Source organism: Pelodiscus sinensis, chromosome W (assembly GCF_052426305.1).
Source record: "Pelodiscus sinensis isolate ZL-2025 chromosome W, ASM5242630v1, whole genome shotgun sequence".
Classification (NCBI taxonomy): Eukaryota; Metazoa; Chordata; order Testudines; family Trionychidae; genus Pelodiscus; species Pelodiscus sinensis.
Genome location: NC_143084.1, coordinates 9,337,268 through 9,359,900, shown reverse-complemented (window position 1 = coordinate 9,359,900; position 22,633 = coordinate 9,337,268). Strand labels below are relative to the sequence as shown.

Here is a 22,633-nt window from a genome sequence, read left to right as displayed (position 1 = left end):
CTTGTACGGAATAGGGTTGTGAACAACTTGTCGACTAGTCAACTATCCGATAAGCAAATGCTTATCAGATAGTTGACAGGATAGTCAACTAGTCGCTTCCCCCCCAATTTGCTGCCTCTGTCAGAAAAGAGGCAGCATTTGAGGGGTACTTCAAAGTGGCAGTGCCACCTGCAGCCCAGGGCCAGCTGGGTTGTCCCCAGGCTGCACTAGGGATGTTAAATATCAGTTAAATGAATAGTTGAGTAACCGCATGAATTCTTATTGGTTAGTTGACTATTCTATAGTCCCCGGGGGCGGGGCTGGCAGCCAGCGTACTCTAGCCTCACCCTGAGGAGCCCACTGCCACTCCGCACTGCTGCCTCTGATAAAGATAAAGTAGCCCCTGTCTGGGAGGGGTCTGAGCTCCCAGACACGGCACGAGCCAGAACTGAGCTAGGCTGCCTGCCTGCCCAGCTCCCAATACACTTTAAATGCAGAGCTGCAGCAGAGGTACGTCCCGGAACTGTCGCAAGCTGGGATTGAGCCAGGCTGCTGGCCAACCTGCTAAAAAATGTACTGACAAGAGGGGGAGGGGAGGGAAATGGGTGTAGTCTATAGCATTAACGGATAAGCTTTTGCTTATCGGTTAATCAACTGCACGATTACATCCCTAGGCTGCATGAGGCATTTCAAAGCGGCGGAGCCCAGAGTCAGTCCCCAGCTGACTCCGGGCTCCATGCAGCGCTTTCGCCTTTGAAGTGTGGCAACAGCCTTAGGGCGGTTGCTACACTTCAAAGGCGGAGGCACTCTATCGACTAATCAAATAGTCGATGCAAAATGCATTAACTATTCGATTAGTCAATTACTCGATATTTAATGTCCCTAGTACAGAAATACTTTAGAAGTAATAAAACATTATGCACAAAACAATTTGCAAAACAGAACTTTCATACACAGAGAAGTGTTTAAGATCCTTCAGTTCTTACACATGTAAACCTTGGAAGAATACCACCAGGAGAAAAGTCAGCAAGAACTGCAGGGAGTTCAAATAAAATTTTCAGTTACTGTAGTTAGACACTTCAGTTTCCCTTATGTATTTTTTGCCACTGCTTATTTTATGCACTTGCATGGATTTCAGTGCTCTCATGTTAACAAAAAGTTTTCCTTGCATGCTATGGAGTACAATTTCATCAGACCTTATGAAGCTGTGATTCTATTATTTTTCCCTGCTTTTTCACTTGTGAGAATAAACTGACATCTACTAGCCGTAATGCAGAATAATGGGTCAAGACTAATTCCAGTTTCCAAAGAGAACTAACTACATTTACTTCTGAAGAGTTCCTTTCCTGTACTTCCTTAGCAAGTATTCAAAGTCCTGAGATCCAACTGATTATTACTGTCCTATTAAAAATGTCAGTTTCAGTACTTTGTGTTTCTGCACTTGACTTCTGCTTTCTTAAGCCCACGTACAATACAGTGTTACAAGGATAAAATTATACTCTGAAATATATATTCAAGTCACTGCAGTAACACAAATAATTCTCTGAAACTTTTTGAAGTTTTTACAACCAATGAAATTTTCCAAGAAGAGTCAGAAAATGGGTTGCGTATTTTACTTTATTTTTTTATTAGTTACTGCAACGTGCACGAGAGATAATTAGAAAGTTACAGGGCCTATTCTCTTTGGCTACATCTAGACTACATCCCTTTTTCGTAAAAATGATGTAAATTAGACGTATCGCAATTGCTAATGAAGCGGGGATTTAAATCTCCCATGCTTCACTAGCATAAACATGGCTGCCGCTTTTTTCCGGCACGGAGCTTTGCCGGAGAAAAGCACCAGTCTAGACTCTGATCTTGCGGAAAATAAAACCTTTTCCGAAAGATCCCTTATCCCTTATTTCAAGAGGGATAAGGGATCTTTCGGAAAAGGCTTTATTTTCCGCAAGATCAGAGTCTAGACTGGCGCTTTTCTCCGGCAAAGCTCCGTGCCGGAAAAAAGCGGCAGCCATGTTTATGCTAGTGAAGCATGGGAGATTTAAATCCCCGCTTCATTAGCAATTGCGATACGTCTAATTTACATCCCTTTTACAAAAAAGGGATGTAGTCTAGACGTAGCCTTTCATCCAGATCCTCCCACACTTACTCATGTTGAGTAACAACTTATTTTGCAAATAGTTCCGCGAAAATTTGCTGGATTACTAGTAAGATAAGGCACTGCCATCCTGCTTTTACTGATCAAGGAAAGTCCTTAATGTTAATAGGAATTACATGCACGTGGAAAGGAGAACAGACACCTTCATATTTTTCACCACTATTTAGCTCTCTAACCTTTCAGATGTAGGATCAGCACAATTCAGTGGATATTTTAACTCTATTATGTCTCCATTCTTTTCTTTGAGCTGTCCATGGTGTTCCATGTAATACTGGACTAACTCAGCCAACGTGGCAAATTTTTCTCCTCCATACAGGTCATAGTAGTCGCCTGTGTTCTGGATCTTGATGTGTGTGACAGCTCCATTCCGTCTAATGTTCATTAGAGCAATTAAAAAAATAAAAAAAGTTAGTCAATTTCAAACCAATCACTTTAAATTCCACTCTACAAGTTTAGAATTTTAGCAATTCAGCTTTGCACGTCACTCATGTTCCAGCGAAAGAATTGCAGCATATCTAAATTACTGCACACTATGGGTATGTCTACACTACCCCGCTAGTTCGAACTAGCGGGGTAGTGTAGACATACCCTATGAGTGAAGCAACTATACGTCTTAATAACAGGGCAATGAAACAGCATCAAGGATTACAAGAGGAAGTGGATGTATAACAGTTACAACTGAAATAAAGTTTATTTGATTCCATAATTACTTAATTGCTTCACTGAACCAAAACAGTCTTCATGATTCCACAGGGTATATTTACATTGCAAAAGATGACCAATGGCAGCAAGTCTCAGAGCCCAGGGTCAAATGACTCATGTTGTGGGGGCTCACGCTAGGGAGCTAAACACTAAGGATCTTACCTATTGGGTGTCACCGAGGTGGGGGGAGCCAGCAGGCCCTGCACCCCCATCCGCAGCCAGACATGACTCTCAGCCAGCAGGTAGAGCAGAAGGGACACAGTGAAGCAGAGGCTCATTGTTAACATAGGAACCAGGAGCAGTCAGTGCAATCCATCTTGAGGAGAAGGGGCCCTGGCCCCTTTGTCCCCCTCCTCCAAGCCCCCTGCTTGCATCCTAAGCCAGTTGAGAGCAACCCTAACATCCCCAGCAACCAGTCCCTAGCCCTGCAAGCAGCCCCCGCCTACTCCTTTGTCCTGCTTCCCGGGCCCAAGGTGTTCTCCCACTCCAGCTCTTCCTACATACCTTCCCCCAGGAGCCTCACACCCAAAGATCTCATCGGACGCTGGACACCACACACACACCCCCACCCCACCCAGAGTAGCACAGGACAGTAGGAATCACATCCAACATAAAGCAAACAGAGAATACAATCTCCACTTCGTCACATCGGGTAACAATGAATTCTTAGCGGTTACATGACTATTCGATGGTCCCTGGGGGCGGGGCCAGCAGCCAGTGCACTCCAGCCCCGTCCCAGGCAGCCCCCTGCCACCCTGTGCTGCTGCCTCTATATCACAGGCAGCAGACCCTGTCCATGGGGGTTCTGAGCTTCCTGCAGACAGAGGCTGCTAGGGTGGGGGGGCTGCCGTGAAGCAGCCTCTGGCCACGGAAAGAGGCTGGTCCAGCAGCAGCCCCTATCCACAGGGAGCTCAGAACCCCTGTGGACAGGGGCTGCTGCCGGACTAGGATTTATCTGCAGCCAGAGGCTGCTTCACGGCATGGGGGGGGGGGGGGGGGGGGGAAGAGAGAGTGCATGTAGCCAACAAGATTAAGCCTAGGTTTATCCATTAATCGTGTAGTCATCTACATGTTGACATGGGGTTATCTTGTTTTTGTGGTGTAGACAAACACACATTCTCCAATAGAAGCTGCACAGACCTCCTGGTCTCTATACACCAGGGTTGGGCAATAATTTTTCATAGAATCATAGGACTGGAAGGGACCTCGAGAGGTCATCGAGTCCAGCCCCCCGCCCTCAAGGCAGGACCAAGCTCCGTCTACACCATCCCTGACAGATGTCTATCTAACCTGTTCTTAAATATCTCCAGAGAGGGAGATTCCACCACCTCCCTTGGCAATTTATTCCAATATTTGACCACCCTGACAGTTAGGAATTTTTTCCTAATGTCCAATCTAAACCTCCCCTGCTGCACTTTAAGCCCATTACTCCTTGTCCTGTCCTCAGAAACCAAGAGGAACAAATTTTCTCCTTCCTCCTTGTGACACCCTTTTAGATATTTGAAAACCGCTATCATGTCCCCCCTTAATCTTCTTTTTTCCAAACTAAACAAGCCCAGTTCATGAAGCCTGGCTTCATAGGTCATGTTCTCTAAACCTTTAATCATTCTTGTCGCTTTTCTCTGTACCCTTTCCAATTTCTCCACATCTTTCTTGAAATGTGGCGCCCAGAACTGGACACAGTACTCCAGCTGAGGCCTAACTAGTGCAGAGTAGAGTGGCAGAATGACTTCACGAGTTTTGCTTACAACACACCTGTTGATACAACCTAGAATCATATTTGCTTTTTTTGCAACAGCATCACACTGTTGACTCATATTCAACTTGTGGTCCACTATGACCCCTAGATCCCTTTCCGCCATGCTCCTTCCTAGACAGTCGCTTCCCATCTTGTATGTATGGAACTGATTGTTCCTTCCTAAGTGGAGCACTTTGCATTTCTCTTTATTAAACCTCATCCTGTTTACCTCTGACCATTTCTCTAACTTGCTAAGGTCATTTTGAATTATGTCCCTATCCTCCAAAGAAGTTGCAACCCCACCCAGTTTGGTATCATCTGCAAACTTAATAAGCGTACTCTCTATCCCAATATCTACATCATTGATGAAGATATTGAACAGTACGGGTCCCAAAACAGACCCTTGAGGAACTCCACTTGTTATCCCTTTCCAGCAGGATTTAGAACCGTTAACAACAACTCTCTGACTACGGTTATCCAACCAATTATGCACCCACCTTATCGTGGCCCTATCTAAGTTATATTTGCCAAGTTTATCAATAAGAATATCATGCGAGACCGTATCAAATGCCTTACTAAAGTCTAGGTATATGACATCCACCGCTTCTCCCTTATCCACAAGGCTCGTTATCTTATCAAAGAAAGCTATCAGATTAGTTTGGCATGACTTGTTCTTCACAAACCCATGCTGGCTATTCCCTATCACTTTATTACCTTCCAAGTGTTTGCATATGATTTCCTTAATTACCTGCTCCATTATCTTCCCTGGGACAGACGTTAAACTGACCGGTCTGTAGTTTCCTGGGTTGTTCTTATTCCCCTTTTTATAGATGGGCACAATATTTGCCCTTTTCCAGTCTTCTGGAATCTCCCCTGTCTGCCATGATTTTTCAAAGATCATAGCTAAAGGCTCAGATACCTCCTCTATCAGCTCCTTGAGTATCCTGGGATGCATTTCATCAGGACCTGGTGACTTGCTGACATCTAACTTTCCTAAGTGATTTTTAACTTTTTCTTTTGAAGGGGGCCACTTTACAAATTCCAGAAGTGGCCACGGGCCAACCTGGAAGGAGCGGGGTTGAGAGCTACCCTTCTGGAAGCTTTGCTTGGCCTGGGGTCCCTGCCCCCTGACTTCCGGCCAATGGAAGGGACCTGGAGCAGAGGGGAGGGTGCTGGGGGCTAGCCTCCTCCCAGAGTTGTCTGGAGTGGAAGCTTAGATTTCATATAACAAGGATTGCAGCTCCTGGCTCCCCACTGCTAACCTGTTGCCTGGCAGCTGCCCGGTCGGCACAAGCCCTTTGAAGAGAAGCAGTTGAAAGAGCTCATGTCTCTGGCTCCCTAGCAACACGCTAGAGGCGCCGGGAGCAGCGAGCCCTTTTAAGGGCTTCTATTTAAAGTGCCGGCCCCTTTCCCTGCACTTGTCAGGCAGCATTGCCTAGCAGCCCCAGGGAACATGAGAGGGAAGGCGCCAGCCCTTTAAATAGAAGCACTTAAAAGGGCTCACAGCTCTAGAACGTTGCTAGGGAGCCAGAGGCAGAAGCCCTTTCAATTGTTTCTATTTAAAGGGCTTGTGCCTTCCCCATGGCTGCTAGGCAAGGTGCGGGGAAGACGCAAGCCCTTTAAACAGAAACAGAAGAGCTTGCGCCCCTCTCCCGCTCTGAGGCAATGTGCTAGGGGGTGGGGCTTGCAACTGCCTCCTGGGCTGGATCCAGCCTGCTGAAAAGCTTTTGCCCACCCCTGGTATACACAATTCTCATGAGGGACAAAAGTGTTTTGCAACTACAAGACGCCTCACTGGAATTCTGTGCTCTCTCTTTCTCCCGAGTGGAGTCCAGCTCTGCCCAGTAGAGCAGTCAGGTTCTAGGGAACACTGGACAGACTCCCAACTACCACTTGCAAAGAACAACCCAAGGCATCCTGAAATGCAGGGGTGGGGAACCTTGTTAGCATCAGGGGCCACTGACCCCCATAGTCGGGGGCCACACACAACTGAGAAGAAAAAAAAAAAAGAGATGTGGCCCCCGACTGAGGAGAAAGACAGTAGATTTTGTGCTCCAGCTCTACAGGGGAATGGGGGGGAGGGCATGTTGGAGCACCAGTGCAGGATTCCCAATGCCTATGGAGCCGGATCCAGGCAAGCTGCTTAAGGGAAATCCCCAGACTGGGGACCCATTTTAAGACAGGTTTGCTCCTTACAATCAGTCACGGACAGCCATTTATGTGATCAATTTGCCTCTACCTGCACTAATGGGGGGGCAGGAGGTGTTGCCTTATAAATTAAAAATGAACACACTTGGATTGAGGTGGAGATGAACATAGGAGACGGAAGTGTTGAGAGTCTCTGGGTTAGGTTAAAAACAAGGGTGATGTCATGCTAGGAGTCTACTACAGGCCACCTACCCAGGTGGAAGAAGTGGATGAGGCTTTTTTTAAACAACTAACAAAATCATCCAAAGTGCAGGATTTGGTGGTGATGGGGGACTTCAACTATCCAGATATATGTTGGGAAAATAACACAGCGGGGCACAGACTATCCAATAAGTTCTTGGACTGCACTGGAGACAACTTTTTTAATTTTAATTTTTTATTTCAGAAGGCTGAGAAAGCTACTGGGGGCTTTTTTGAGCTTTGCAAACAGGGGCAGCTGAGAGGGAGTTTTGTGAGGGGGAGTTGGAAGGGGGCGAGATACATTTAGAATCATAGAGCTGGAAGAGACATCAGGAGTCATCAAGTCCAGCCCCCTGCCCAAAGCAGGACCAATCCCAACTAAATCAACCCAGCCAGGGCTTTGTCAAGCCGGGACTTAAACACCTCTAGGGATGGAGATTCCACCCCCTCCCTGGGGAACCCAGCCCAGTGCTTCACCACCCTCCTAGTGAAATAGTTTTTCCTAATATCCAACCTGGACCTCTCCCACCACAACTTGAGACCATTGCTCCTTGTTCTGCCACCTGTCACTACTGAGAACAGCCTCTCTCCATCCTCTTTGGAACCCCCCTTCAGGGAGTTGAAGGCTGCTAGCAAGTCCCCCCTTACTCTTCTCTTCTGCAGACTAAACAAACCCAAGTCCCTCAGCCTCTCCTCATAGGTCATATGCTCCAGCCCCCTAATCATTTTGGTCGCCCTCCACTGGACCCTCTCCAATGCATCCACATCCTTTCTATACAGAGGGCTGTAGCTGGTTTGGCTTCCCGGAGGGGTTCCTCCTCCTCCAGGTCAATGGGTGGCCACTCCACCCCACTGCACTGGCCCTTTAAAAGCTCCAAGTCACTAGTCCATGCCCAGCCTTTCTTCAGGCGGGCAGCACACAAACAAAGTCTTTATATACTCTCTCTCCCACCCACCCACCGAGTCCGCTTATAGCTAGGCCAACCCCTGGTTCAGGGTGTGGCAGCAACACACACAATCAGTTTATAGGGAGCAGCCAGGCCCTTGGTTCAGGGCATGGCCCCAAGCAAACCAACACAGGAGGTTTGGGGGCTCCTTGTTCGGGAGGGGTGCAGGCCAATCGCCTGCGGCAGTGGCGAGGAGGAGACTGACACCCGGTAGGTGGTTGGCAGGGGGGCACCGGCCCACCCACTCCACTGCACCCTGGCCCAGGGCCCCAGGAGAAGTGATGCAAGCTGCTACAGGCTCAGCGGGGGCTCTAGCCCGAAACTCGCCAGCACTGGGGCCTTTAACAGCCCCCACTAACCCCTGGGCCACTTCCCTTCTCCCTCTCAGCCCAGGCATACCGGAGCAATCAACAAAGGCTTCCCTTGTCGACCGCACTACGTCTAGACTACCGCGCTGTGCCAGATCAGCTGATTGTTGGCACAGCGCGGTGGCCATTTTTATTTTAATGAAGCGGGGATTATTTAAATCCCCACTTCTTTGCCTATGCTGGGTAAACTAGTTTACATGGCTCTGTCGATGGAGCCATGTAGTTTAGACGTACCCCTTGGGCCACAGCTCATGGACGGGCGCCTGGAGGATAATTCATGGACCAGAACCAGTGGCTGCTGCTGCTGGCCATCAGCCAGACACTTGAGAACTTTATCCCACTCCATATTAGTCAGAAGGAAAAAGGGAAAGTAAATTTTTTTTTTGGTCCACTGAGGCACACCCTCAACCCCTTACGTCAGGGGCGGGATCGGTACCCACATTCTCCACCAAGTGTAGCCGGTTTGGCTTCCCAGAGGGGTTCCTCCTCCTCCGGGTCAGTGGGCGGCCACTCCGCCCCACTCTAGAGAAGGAGAAGAGGCAGCAGGGTGCAGGGGCTGCTCTCTTCTGTTGTAAAGCAGGCTTTTTCTGTACATGGCCTTCGCGTATAGCCCATCCTGCCACACAAGGCCCCTCACACAAAACCCAGCTACTCAGAGGAGCATGAGAAGCACAATGCAGTTTTTGTGAATGGAATTTGACCTTACAGGCATTCTGGGACTCAGAGGCACCAGAAAACAGGGAGGTGAGCATGACTAGATAGCGCCTAGCTGCATTTACAGATAAGCCTCATTTGACCGTAGCTTGACCGGTCTTAGGGGCAAGGGAAAAAGAAAACATAGGGTAATAAAACACAACTGTCTCATACTAACTATGCCCCATCTGGTCCTGTCCACGAGGGGATCACGCATACATCACGAAAATTCCTATAGGGCAGTATTGTCATACTACCTCATCACTAGCCTATCAGGCCCTGCCAAATGCAGACCCTAGCATGGCATTAGACATCGAATTTTTGTATAAAAGACCCTCTACCCCTTTGTTCGACGGAGGTTCTGTGTATTGAGGGCACGTGTCTTTTTTTGCCCGGCTAAAGGATTGATCACCCTGAGGCTGCCTCCCCACCCTTCGAGTCAAATATAGGGGTGCACGAGTCCTGAGCATGCTCCGAGTTCTAGTGTGTCTTTGTGGTGTTATCATTTCTGGATTTGTAAGTATTGCTTAAATGTATTAGTTATTGGTTTAATTAATAGTTAAATTGTGTTAATTTCACTGTGTAATTCTGTAAAGTGTATCTAAGTTCCGTTAACCACACTGTATAAATTGTATAAACTTGTGTCATGCAGTAGTGTTGTATTTAGGTTAAATATAAGTGTTAGAAATAGAAGCCCTGGAGTTGTTAAGTTGTAAAAGTAGATTTATAACTAACTCCACCAGCTGCCCTAAAATAACCATAGAGGGGCTGGCTTTGGACAGAGTTTTTATTATTATTATATTGGCTTTGTTTTTGTATTTTTCGTTAAGCAAATTAGAGACAGTGATTTGGTATAGTTGAATTGTAAAAAAAGAAGTTTGTAATTAGATGGCTGTGTCTACACTGGCATGAATTTCCGGAACTGCTTAAACGGAATACTATTCCGTTTTCAGTTTTTCCGGAAAAGGAGCGTCTACATTGGCAGGCTGCTTTTCCGGAAAAGCCCTTTATCCGGAAAAGCGTCTGTGGCCAATGTAGACGCGCTTTTCCGGAAAAGAGCCCCGATCGCCATTTTCGTTATCGGGGCTTTTTTCTGGAAAAGACTACTGGGCTGTCTACACTGGCATTTTCCGGAACAGTGTTCCGGAATAAGGACTTATGCCCAAGCGGGAGCAGAATAGTTTTTCTGGAATAGCGGCTGATTTTGTACAGTAGAGCGTCGTTGCTTTTCCGGAAATTCAAGGGCCAGTGTAGACAGCTCGCAGCTTAATCCAGAAAAGCGGCTGATTTTCCGGAATAAGTGGCCCAGTGTAGACACAGCCGTTAAGTACAGCTAAGTTTAGGGTTTTCTACCCTGTAAAAGCATTGGGCAATTACTAGTTTAAAAAACCATTTGCTAATTGTTAGTTTTGATAAAAAAAATCATTCCACTTAATAAAAATCATTTGTTTCACCATCATCCAGTAGTTTTCACTGGGTAGTCGGCTTTAACCCTTGAGGCTCCCATCACATCACCGAACCAAAGTGTAACATCTTCTCCCCCCCCCCCCCCCCCCCCGTTCCTGTTCCTGCCTCTGCACCAGCCGGAGCCCTCCCTGCCCGCTGAGGCCTGCTCCCCTGGACGCCACTCCAGTGGCTGCTCCTCACCACCACCACCACCACCAGATGCTGCTGCTGCCTGGGGGGGGGGGGGGGGGGGGGGGGGCCTGCTGGCTGCCCCCCCCTTCCTCCGCTCCAGAGAAGGAGAAGGACCCCACCAGCACCACCACCCAGAGGCCTTTTCCACCTGGCTGCTGCCCGCCCGCTGCTGCCGCCGCTGTACCACCTGCACCCCGCCGAGGCACATGAGGATCATCAGTTGGACTGTGGAGGGGGTTTGTTTGTGGAACTGAGCCTCTTATCTGCTTTTGGAGTGGTGATGGACAGAGACACCAAGAGGGGGGCTGGGGGAGAGGTGCAGGAGCCCTCCCCCCGGTCCAGCTGCCCCCCCCATACCACCACCCCCACGACCCCCTCCACCAACCCTTGCACCACCAGGACTCGCCCCTCGGTGGGGCTGGCTGCTCCCCCCGTCTTTGTCATCTGGGACTGTCCTGCTGCAGCTGTGGGCGAGGACTGAGCCTCCCACAAGCGCTCGTGGGTGTGCTCCCCCCTTGGACTTGGCCCCCCTCCCTCAGCAGTGTTGGGCTGGGGGGCCCCTCACCCCTGCTCCCCACTCTGGAAGCCTTGCCCACCCCAGCCCATTAGCCAGTTCTGTTTCCTTCTCCCTCCCTCAGTTTGCTGACCAGCCCCACCCAGCCTCAGTTTGTTCTATTTGCCCCACCCACATTTGGCTGGTGTTCTGTTTTCTGGCCCTTACTTTGCCCTGCCCCGCCTTGTTCACCCAATTCCCCCCCCCCCCCCGGCAGTCTTGTAGCCCCACCCAGAGTTCCGGTCCCTGCCCTGAGCACTTGTCCCTCCCCCTCCCCTTTTTAGTTAGCCCCCCTGCACATCACCCCCCCCCCCCCAACAGCCCCATAGTCCCTTTTCGTACCCCAGTGCAGCCGGAGGAGCCGGCCCCCGCCCTGCACCCGTTACCTTCCCCCTGTCTGCCCTGCCAGCGCCCTCCTCCTCTGCTCCCAGCCTTGCAGGGAGGAGTGGTTGCTGGCCTCAAATGCTCTCGGTTCCCTTGCTTGTGCCCTATCCCTGTCAGTACCCTCCCTCCCTGCAAACAGTCAAGCGGGAAGGAGCAACTGCTTCCCCCCCCCCCCCCCACCAGTGCGTCCTTACCACTCCCTCTAGCGCCCCCTCCCACGCAGTATCTTTACAGGGAGGAGTGGCTGCTAGTCCCTTTTTCAGTTTCCCCACAAGTGCCCACCCTCTGTCAGCGCCCTCCCTCCCTGTCAATAACTTGGCGGGAGGGGGTGGTTGCCCCTCACCCTTCCCCTCCCCTCCCCCCGCCCCTTGCTTTGCGCCCTCCTCCTTTGCCTATAGCCGGCAAGGAGTAGCAGCTGCCACATGCCCCCCCTCCCCCGGTCCCCCTACTCCCCACAAGTGTTACAGCCCCCCTCCCCCGCCTCCATCTTAGCGGGGAGGAGTTGCTGGCACCTCTCCTTGACCCTTCCCTTCCAATTGACCCCTCCCCCCGCCTTTATCCCACCCAAGAGGAGCAGATGTCCCGCCTTCCCCAGTTTCCCTTACTGGTCCCCACTCCTCCCCTGCCGACTGAAAGGCGGGGAGGAGTTCCCCTACCCCCTCCCCACCTCCCCCAGCGCTTGCCCCCCTCCACCATGATGGAGGAGGTTCCGGCCTCCTCCTTTAACCTCACAGGTCCCAAAGGTCCCCCAGTGCCACTGACCCCGTCAAACGTTGCGGCTGACCTCCCGACCCCTAACCCGGGCCCCGTGCCTGCCGCGGCCGATGTCCCCCCTGATATGGGTGGACCCTCTACCTCAGCTGGAAAAAAAGGCCGAGGGGGGAAGAAAGGCAAAGGCCCGGCCCGGAAAGTTAAAACTCTCGCGGCCGAGGCCGCCCCGCTCACTGCGGCCCAGCCATCTGCCGCAGCCCCTCTTTCCCCTGCTGTTCCCCTCACCGGCTCTAGGGGTGATCCTCCTCCGGCCCCCAGAGCGTACGCCCAGGTGGCTGCTGCTGCCGCCCCCCCAGCGTGCCGCCGCATCATCAGCCCCGACTGCCGCCTCCAGCTCCATCCCTGGTGGCCGAGGCCCCTTTCCCACCATGACCAGGAGGCATGGAGTCCATTGCCTCCTGGTCGCCGCCTCGCCCCACATCGAAACTACGTGCGGGCGTTGGCGAGGGCCTCTGCCGTGGTGGCGGCCTCCAAAACGTATGGCAAGGCGGTGTTCTTCCTTGCCTCGGAGGCCGCCGCCCAGGAGGCGGTGGAGAGGGGCCTGGCAGTGGGGGGCTGTTACCCACCAGCTCTGTGATTCTTGGGGAACCAGAACATGGTCGCCTGTCAGCCTTGTGCTCTTGGGGAGTCAGGGAGTGACATTCATGGAAAACCATCCCCTCCCTCAGGCCTCTGCTAGAATCAAAGACAAAGCAAAGAAAAGGCCAGGGAAGACACACCTAAACTGCTTCAGACAAGGGTGATACAATTAAGGAAACACCCCAGCCTCATTTACATTAAAGATGGAACAGAGGGACATCTCATTAGCATACAGAATGGAGAGCAGCTCTTCCAAGGCAGGAACCGCACTGAACTATGGGACACCGAAAGCAGAGAAGCACTGCCTGATGGGAAATCCCTGCTCCAGATGCTAATGAACCTAAGCCTGCTCATACCCAAATTAGTCATTATCAGACCAATTCTAGTAACGATCCTATTGACATCTAAAATACTGAAACTGCCTAGTTGCATTGTGAGCTCGTTCAAGGAACATCCCCCATAGCCAGGGGTGATCAGTCTCTATTGTCTCTCCTCTTTCTCTTTGAACTATCCCTAGAAAAACTCCTATCCTTGTCCCAAGAAAACTGTTCTGATACCTGGACTTAAACTGCATCAGTTCCATTGAGACTTCTTCATCTCCTGTCTGATCGTGCTGGGGGCTCTGTCCTGCTTTTCTCCTGCCCTCTGGACCCCCGGCTACGATCATCATCTGGGAACCCCGATCAGTGCAAGCTCCGTGGAGTGGTGAGGTCTCTCTCTCTCTCTCTCTCTTTTTCTCTCTCTCTCAACCATCTCTCTAAGCATAGCCTCCTGACCCTGCCCTGTGTAAACTGTTATATGGTTACCTAACATGTGTAATCAGCTTCAATTTAGATTTAATATTGTAATTGTTAGATTTAATATTGTAACTGTTTGATATCTATTCACTACTCAGAAATAAATCACTTTCATTGTTAAACTGGTTGCTTCTCTCTCTTTCTTTCTCTTTTGCTCACTCTTCCTTAAGGGGTGTTGTTTTGGCTTCCCCATTCGCTCTGCAACAACGCTTCTTGTACCCAAGCAAAAGATCCCTGTAGTGCCCAAAATCCTGTGGGGTTTGCTCATCGTGTGGTTTACCTGTGAATGACTGTGGTGTGAAAGTGGGGATAAGGGGTGCTGAACCTGGGGGCTTATGAGGATGGCAGCTTAAAGTGCTGTTTAATCCAGCCCACGGAGTCCAAAGGCACATGAGGGTGCAGTGTGGCATTGCTGTGAAACCCAGCCAGCTGAGTCCAGGGACATATGAGGGGGTCAGCTTGTGAGTGCTGAGTACCCAGTCCTCTCAGACGTGCTCTGATTAGTGGGTGTGAGTGTCTGTGTGTGTTGCTAAGGTAGGAAGAACCCCATCCTGAGGAACCTAGTTCCTGCAGGAGAGCTCCAGTGGGAGGGGGAATTGGCAGCAGGGAGAATTCAGCTCCATATGAGAGCCCAAGTAAGCACCAACAGCACACTGATAGAACTGTTAACCTTCCCCCAGTCCCATAAGGGTAACCCTGATAAATGAGCATACCCCAGAGTATTGGGCAAATCTGGTAACAGGGCGTGCACGTGCCCCTCGAACCGCTGGAGGACCTGGGCGTACGGGTGGTCCTCACCTCCGTCCCGCCCTTCCTCCCCAATGCCGCCCTGCTGCCTTCCCTCTCCACCATGGGGAGGCACATTTCAACCATCAGCCCTCTCCCGCTGGGCTGTAAGGACCCCGCCCTCCGCCACGTTTTGTCCTTCCGCCAGCATGTACAGCTGCAGCTGCTGCCGGCGGCACGTGGCGGGGTGGCGCTCGAGGGGTCCTTTATGGTGCCCTACCAGGGAGTCCTCTACCGGGTCCACTACTCAACGGATGAGGCCCGGTGCTTCCTCTGCCGGGCGATGGGGCACGTCCGGAGGGACTGCCCCTTGGCCCGGTCGGGGGAGGCCTGGGAGGGCGCCGGCTCTACCACCGCCAGCCCCACTGGTAGTCCGGCCTCCGCGGATGCCCCTCCTCCAGCCAACAGCTCTACCCGGGAGCCGGAGGCGCTCCCTCTAGCGTACCCGAGTGAGCAGGCGGGCCCTGCTTCCACTCCATCCGGCTCTGTGGTGCCCGAGGAGAGGGTGGTGCAGTCGTTGCCGAGTGAGGGAGAAGGCCCCCCCCCCCACGTGGAGGTTTCCCTCCCCACTGCTCTCCCTCCCCTGCCTCAACGCCCCCCCGAAGATCAATTGGGCCCCCCCAGCCTTGCCCCTGACGACCAGCCCTCCACCTCCACCTCGGAGGGCTGGACGCTCGTCGGGGGAAGCGCAGAGCCCGTCGTTCGCGGCCTCAATCTCCCCCCTCTAATGGGGAGGGTGGGAAGGCCCCCCTCCGAAAGATTCCGAGGGGGGCCAGAGCTGCAGAGAATGCTCCTGGCGAGTGACAGCAGGAGGCGCCAGCTGAGGATGCCATGGCAGCGAGGGGGGACGGCCTCGTCCCCCCTTCGGAGCCCACTCCTGAGGAGGCCTCGGATGGATCTCCCCCGGCCCTGGTACCAGCTGAGCCCCCCGCCGTCACCGCTGAGGTGTCGCCTCGGCGGCCGGCGGGGAAGGCTCTGAGGCCGAGGGGATGGTATTGAGCTCCATCTTCGACAAGATCGTGGCCCTGGGTCTGACCCCACTTACCCAGGGGGATGACGACCCTCCACCAGCTGGCCTCGGCCCCCTCCTCTCCCTGACACTGACCCTCACCCTATGTCCCAGGTGGCCGATCCCGTCCTCACACTTGGGGTGCCCCTGGTGCTACCCACCAGCCCAGCCGACTCGAGCGCCGGGGCCGAAACCGCCAAGCCCTTAGGGGCGACGACCGGTGCCGAGCGGCGAGGTCTTAAGCTTAGGGATGCCCCTTCCTCTACGGATGGGGCGGGATGACCATCTACCTTTCCTGCTCCTGCCCCCCTGGTTCCCACTCAGGAGGTGCTGCAGATCGGTGTCCCACACTCTGGGGACCCTCCCTCTAACCCTGTCCAAAGTGCCCATTCCCCTTCCCGCCCCTTCCCTCCCTCCCGCTCACGCCCTTGGTCCCGACCCTGCCCTCTATGCACCTGTTTCCAGCCCCGAGTCCCTTCCCATTCCCGATCCCTCGCCAACCGTTACCAGTGTTCCCTCTCCTACCCCTGACCCACCGCCCAGCACTGAGCCCACCCTTCTCCCCGCCCCTGCTGTGGAAACCAGTCCACCGCAATCTCCTTCCCAACCTCCCCCCGCTCCAACCTCCGTTGTGACACCTGCCCCTTCCCAATTGCCCTTACATCCCTCTACTACTGCCACCCGCGCGGAAGCCATCTCATTCCCACTACCTGCCGGCAGCTCTCAGGGGGTGGTATTTGTGTCCTCAGTTCCATAGGGGCTGTTCTGTTCCCTCCGCCGCCCTTTCCCTTGCCGGAGTCAGGATCGGACAGTGCAGCGCCATTGCTCTTGGCGCCGCGCCGGAGCTCGGAGCCCAGTTTGCCCGTCTCTGTGGCCCGCCAGGTCCTTCAGGGGGCCCAGACGGAGGAAACGTCCAGTGTCCCCTCAGCGCTGGGGGCCGAGCTCTGCCAATTCCTCACGGATACCCACGGGGCTAAGGAGAAAGTGGAGCTTGCCCTTCAGCGCTGGGGGGACTTCCATTCCATCCTGGGGGCCACGAGGGCCCTCTTGCAGGAGGGGAGAGGGGCCAAAAGGCAGGTCAAGAGGAGCTCCGGGCCCTGGAAAATCAAAGGGCCCGGGGCGCTTTTGTTCGATCTCACATCCACCTCCTCTGGGAGACGGATCGCGGCTCCCGCTTCTTCTATGCCCTGGAGAAAAGGAGGGGGGCTAAAAAGCATGTCACCTGCCTCTTGGCAGAGGACGGCACCCCCCCTCACGGATCCGGCAGAGATGCGTGGAAGGGCCAGGGCCTTCTACGCCAGTTTGTTCTCCCCGGATCCAAACGAAGCCGACGCCTGCAAGGTGATCTGGACCGAGCTCCCGACGGTCAGTGCGGGCGACCGAGACCGACTGGAGACGCCTCTCACTCTGGCCGAGTTCTCGGAAGCCCTCCGTCTCATGCCCAACAATAAAACCCCAGGTATGGACAGGCTGACCGTGGAGTTCTACCGCGTGTTCTGGGGCATCCTCGGCCCAGACCTTGTCACCGTCTGGGACGAGTCCTCGGAGAGCGGGGTCCTCCCTCTGTCGTGCAGGCGAGCGGTGCTCACCTTGTTGACCTCCGTGACCTACGGAATTGGTGTCCCGTCTCGCTCCTCAGCACGGACTACAAAGTCGTAGCAAAGGCCATCTCGCTGCGACTGCAGTCCGTGCTGGCGGACGTGATCCATCCCGACCAGACCTACACCGTCCCGGGCTGTAGCATCTTTGATAATCTGTACTTGGTCCGGGATCTCTCGGAGCTCAGGTGTAGGGACGGCTTGTCGTTCGCCATCCTGCCCCTGGACCAGGAGAAGACGTTCGACAGGATGGATCAGGGGTATCTCCTGGGCACCCTGCAGGCCTTCGGCTTTGGGCCCCGTTTTCTGGGTTTTCTCCGGGTACTGTACGCCCTCGCGGAGTGTTTGGTCAGGCTCAACTGGACCCTGACCGAGCCGGTCAGCTTCGGGCGGGGGGTACGTCAGGGGTGTCCGCTGTCGGGACAGCTGTACGCTCTGGCGATCGAGCCCTTCCTCTGTCTCCTCCGTAGGAGGTTGACGGGGTTGGTGCTCCGGGAGCCGGAGCTGCGGCTGGTCCTGTCGGCATACGCCGATGACATGCTCCTCGTGGTCCAGGACCCGGGCGACCTGGCGCGGGTGGAGGCCTGCCAAGCCATCTACTCAGCAACCTCCTCCGCCCGGGTCAACTGGGTCAAGAGCTCTGGCCTGGTGGTCGGGGACGAGTGGCGGGCCGGCTCCCACCCGTGCTTCAGGCCATCAGGGTCCGCTGCTCTATCTGGGCGTTTATTTATCCGCCACGCATCCTTCTCCGCCGGAAAACTGGCAAGGTTTGGAGGCCAGGGTGGGTAAGCAGCTGCAGAGATGGACAGGACTGCTCCAGTGTCTCTCCCTTCGCGGGAGGGCACTGGTACTAAATCAGCTGGTCCTGTCCATGCTCTGGACCTGGAGGTCCTGGCCAAGCTCCAGAGAACAGCTTTGGAGTTCTTTTGGCCAGGACTGCACTGGGTCTCTGCGGGGGTCTTGTCCCTCCCCCTGGAGGAGGGGGGCCAGAGCCTGGTCTGCATGTGCAGCCAGGTCCGGACCTTCCACCTCCAGGCCCTGCAGAGACTCCTCTTTAGTGCAGGTAGTCCGGCATGGAGCATTTTGGGGTGCACCTTCCTCCGCCACCTCCGAGGGCTCCGATACGACCGGCAGCTCTTTATTATCCACCCGAGGGGTCTTCCGCGAGACCTCTCAGAACTGCCGGAATTCTACCAGGACCTCCTCCGGACCTGGAAGCTGTTCTCGGCGACCAGGTCCGTTGTGGCCACCAAGGGAGCCGACCTCCTCGCGGAGCCCCTGCTCCACAATCCAGCCTTGTGCGTGCAGGTGGCAGAGTCTCCCTTGGTGCGCCGGAGGCTGATCCTGGCAGAAGCCACCAAGGTCGTAGACCTCTTGGACTACGACGGGGGGACTGGGTGGATTCCCGATCGCTCGCTCAGCACATGGGGCTCTCGACCCTCCGAACTCCCCTGCGCCTACTCCAGGAGATGAAGGTGGTTTTGCTGCAGCCCACTCTCGACTTCCTGCTCGAGCCCTGCGAGAGGGTACACCCCGCCCCTCCATTCCTGCAAACCCTCCATCTATTTTTATTGGGCCCCTGTTCTGCGGACCCCCAGCCGGCTGCAGGATTTGCAGCCAGTCTGCTTCTGAACTGCACCAAGATAACACCTGGAGCATGAGCATGTACACTCTGCATTTGCCCACCCTCATGTCCCACCCCGACACCAAATGGTGGGACTACCTCCGACCTATAGAGGGTGGGGAACCCCGATGGACCAGTGTATATTCCACATTAATTCTGCGACCCATCGGGGACATGAGTTGGTGACTCCTTCACGGAGCCGTGATCACGGGCGTGTACTTGTCGGCAATGGGGGTGAACTGCGCCACCAGCCCCTTCTGCGGCGTGAGGGAAAACCTGGCGCATATTTACCGGGAATGCGCCAGGTTGCAGCCCCTATTCCAGCTCCTCCAGAACCTCTTACTCAGGTTCCGGCTGCACTTTTCCCCTCACCTTTTTATACGCACACCCAATCCGTGGCCCCACAGAGGAGTGAGACCTCCTTGTCAACCTCCTCCTGGCCCTGGCAAAAGCCGCCATTTACACCACCAGGAGGAGGAGGATGCTGGATGAGGGGGTTCCCTGCGACTGTGGGGCCTATTTCCGTTCCTCCCTTGTGTCACGAATCCGGGCAGAGTTCCTCTGGGCGGCGTCCACTGGCTCCATTGACAGCTTTGAGGAGCAGTGGGCACTGTCTGGGGTTCTCTGCTCGGTGTCCCCACCCGGTTCCCTCGTTTTAAACCTGTGACCCGCACTCCGTGACCGTGTTTTTCTTTATTTGTCCCCCAGAATTAGTTGATCCCTAGGCCTAGTCATCCCTCCTGCAAGGCTGGGGGAGGGGCTTTTAGAAGTGGGCGGGTGTATGTACCAGGTAGGCAGCAAAGCTAAGCTGTGAGCAAGAGACAGGCCCCTGCTCACAGAACTTGGCACGAACAGGGCTGAGAGTGCAAAACACTCATTGGTAATAGGCCCAAGTGTACACCAGTAATTGGTGCTAAGTACCGACTGTAAAACACTAATTGGTACTGGTCATAACTTGAAAGCACATGGTACCACCAGCTCATTAAAAAAAGACCTTGTTACACAGTCACCAAAGATACAGATTCAGGTTTAGGAAAGGGTATGAAATGACAGCGTGATGGATAGAGATGATCTAATCAGGGCGATGGGTGGTATTTAAGTAGTCTCAGAGGGTGGTAACCTGCCACATCAGCAGTGACGTGTAAGTTGTTTGTACCTGTATATAAAGTGGTGTCTTGGGGGGACAGTCAATGGATGATCTAGGGGGCAGTGGGAGTTTCCCACTGATTGAGTCATTCCATTGTTACGAATTGCATATGCGTAGTGGTTCAGTAGAGTTTACTGACAACTATTACTGTACTTCGCTTAGCAATAAACCTGGCCTGGCACCTTCGATCCTTATCTGGTTTGTGGTCTCTGGGGGTTCTCTTGGGGTCTGCTGTGGAGACTAAGTGCACAAGTGTACACAGCACACATCACTGAGCACACACGCAGGCAGCCTTCTAGTTATCATAAACGGAGCCAGAGACCTGTCAAGACACCATGGCAGTAAATCCTGACTAACTATATGCAGTATAAAGGAGCATAGATCTTACAGGCACGATTTTGATAATGCTGTCACCTCTGCTACTTTTTGGACAGGAACCGTAATGGATTCCTTTAAAAAGGTAAGGAGTGGACAAATTTCGAACTGGTCGCCATGTCACCTTTCTGGCTCACTATAGAGCTAGGATCCACAGACTTCCAACCTATGCACAACTTGGAAAACCAAAGATATTTTGGTTCCTATGCAGAAGAAAATGTAAAAATATCAACATGACTGACTGAGAAGACAAAAATGAAGAACTTGTAGTTCACAAAAGTCTCATTTCCCTGTGCTGGCAGAATTGCTCTCCACAGAACAGTGACAACCGGATACGTCTGTATGTTTGGGCCAAGTGGTTACTAAGGACAGAGCCTCTCAAACACTTAACTTACCGAACAGAAAGTGTAAAATCTCCTGGGTTACTTTTGCTGGGCCGGGCCAGAAAGCTGCCATCAACTCCTCTTGTCAGCAGTAAATTTTCTGCCGCCACTCCAGTAATATTTGGGTGAAACCATCTACACAAGAAAAATCATTTAAAAACAGAATCTCTTTGTAGATGATGCCACATTGCCACACAAATATCAGATAACATTAACATCACTGGATGCAATATTGGATTTTAAATATTTTATTGTTATGCTTCAAAAAATAATCTAAAAATGTCAGTGTAACCCTGTAGTGGGTTGGAGTGGCCACCCACTGACCCCGAGGGGGAAATACCCCTCCCTGAGCCATGGTGGGCTCACCTGAATGACTCACCTGGGAGGAAGTCGGGGGTGGGGCCAGGGATAGAAAAGGTCTGCCTGCAAGGCCAGCTGGGGCCCAGCCAGCAAGGGAGCCAGAAGCCTGCTCAGCCCAACCCAGTGAGGAACCAGACCTGGGGGAAGCGGACGGCTGGCCAGGGCCATCTGGCCCACTCCTGGAGGATTATCTGAAGGGCCTGCGTATCTGGCTGGAGAACTTCAACCCTTGCTACCCTGAAGACCTGCCCTAAATAAAGGTACCATACACAGAGGGGAGAAACGGAGTCAGCCCAGGGATACCTGACCTTGGTCTGGCCAAAGGTCAGCGGGCTGCGGCATGGACCCCTGCTGACCAAACTCCGACAGGTCAGCGCGTTTTGGACCGGGATCCCTGCTGACCCAGCAGCCGACTGAGTCAAACTATACACTGCCACTGGGTTCTGTCGACATAACGTCAACAGAACTCGGCAGTTTTGTTGACAGCGGTAAACCTCATTCTACAAGGAATAACGCCTTTTGTCAACGGAGTTCTGTCGACAGAAGGCGTTGTTGCATCTACACTGTCATGTCGACAAAGCGGCTTGCTTTGTCGACAGAACTGGATGTAGTCTAGACGCTCTTTGTCGACAAAAGCCTGTAGTCTAGATGTACCGTCTCTGAGGGACAGCAAAGCTTTTGCAGTGTGCGCTCTGGCTGCCCAGGTTTTGGACACCACAGCACTCTCCTTGCCATGGAGCCGGAGCTGCCTCTGGGCACGCGATGGCCCCACACTGCCATGCTGCAGTTTCTGCAGGCTGCTTTCATAGTCCTGCATGAGCTCAACTCCAAGCTCATCAGAGACCCTCTGCCTGTGTGTGGGAGCAAGGCCCTTGCAACCACACCCCACAGTGTAGAGAAGGTTCTGGAGACTGGACACCAGTTCCAACTGGTGGGACGGGCTGGTGATGGAGCGGTGGGATGACCAGCAGTGGCTCCACAACTTCTGAATGAGGAAGGAGACATTCATGGAGCGGTGTGCCTGGCTCGCCCCTGCCCTCTGTCAATGGAACACCCAAATGCGACCCACCATCCCCCTGGAGAAGCAGGTTGCCATCGCTGTCTGGAAGCTCGCCACCCCAGTCTGTGGGCAACCAGTTCGGTGTGGGAAAGTCCACCGTTGGGGCCCTCCTCATGGAGGTAAGGCATTCTCGGGCTGCAGTCCCGGGGGGGGCGGGGCGGGCACGATACCGGAAAGGAGGACCCTAGGGATAGGGGGTGCTGGGGAGAACCCTGTCCCGGGGGGGGGGGGGGGGGGTCCTTGGTCTTCGTTTGTCTCCTTCTGCAGGTGGCGAGAGCCATAAACTCCGTCCTGCCGTGCAGGGTCATCCACCTGGGAGACCTGGACCCCATCGTGGCCGGATTTGCCGCCCTGGGCTTCCCCGACTGCCGGGAGGGGGCATAGATGGAACCCACATCCCCATCCATACCCCCAAACATTGAGCCGCCCAGTACATCGGGGCCTATGCCTTGCCCCTTGATGCCTTCCCAACAACAACAACCCCTCCCTCCCCCCCCCGCCCCCCACTTTCCTGTAGACTGAATAAAAACAACTGTTTTGCGTTTAAAAAAAAAAACTTTGTATTTATTTTTTTTTTCATAAAAGTAACAGGGGAGGAG

The 22,633-nt window shown here is 53.5% G+C and overlaps 1 protein-coding gene across 3 annotated transcripts in view; it reads right to left on the bottom strand.

The window, feature by feature from the left end:
• LOC102454141 (tyrosine-protein phosphatase non-receptor type 11-like) overlaps positions 1-22,633 on the bottom strand; it is a 125,040-nt gene that overhangs the window by 83,054 nt on the left and 19,353 nt on the right. For 2 of the 3 annotated variants that reach the window (XM_075918570.2, XM_075918571.2), the window contains exons 2-3: positions 20,627-20,749; positions 2,311-2,505 (exon numbers count right to left, since the gene is read on the bottom strand). In XM_075918570.2, the coding sequence (XP_075774685.2) occupies positions 2,311-2,505; positions 20,627-20,749 (318 nt within the window). The remainder of the gene's footprint in view (positions 1-2,310; positions 2,506-20,626; positions 20,750-22,633) is intronic. The other variant, XM_075918572.2, reaches the window with a different exon arrangement.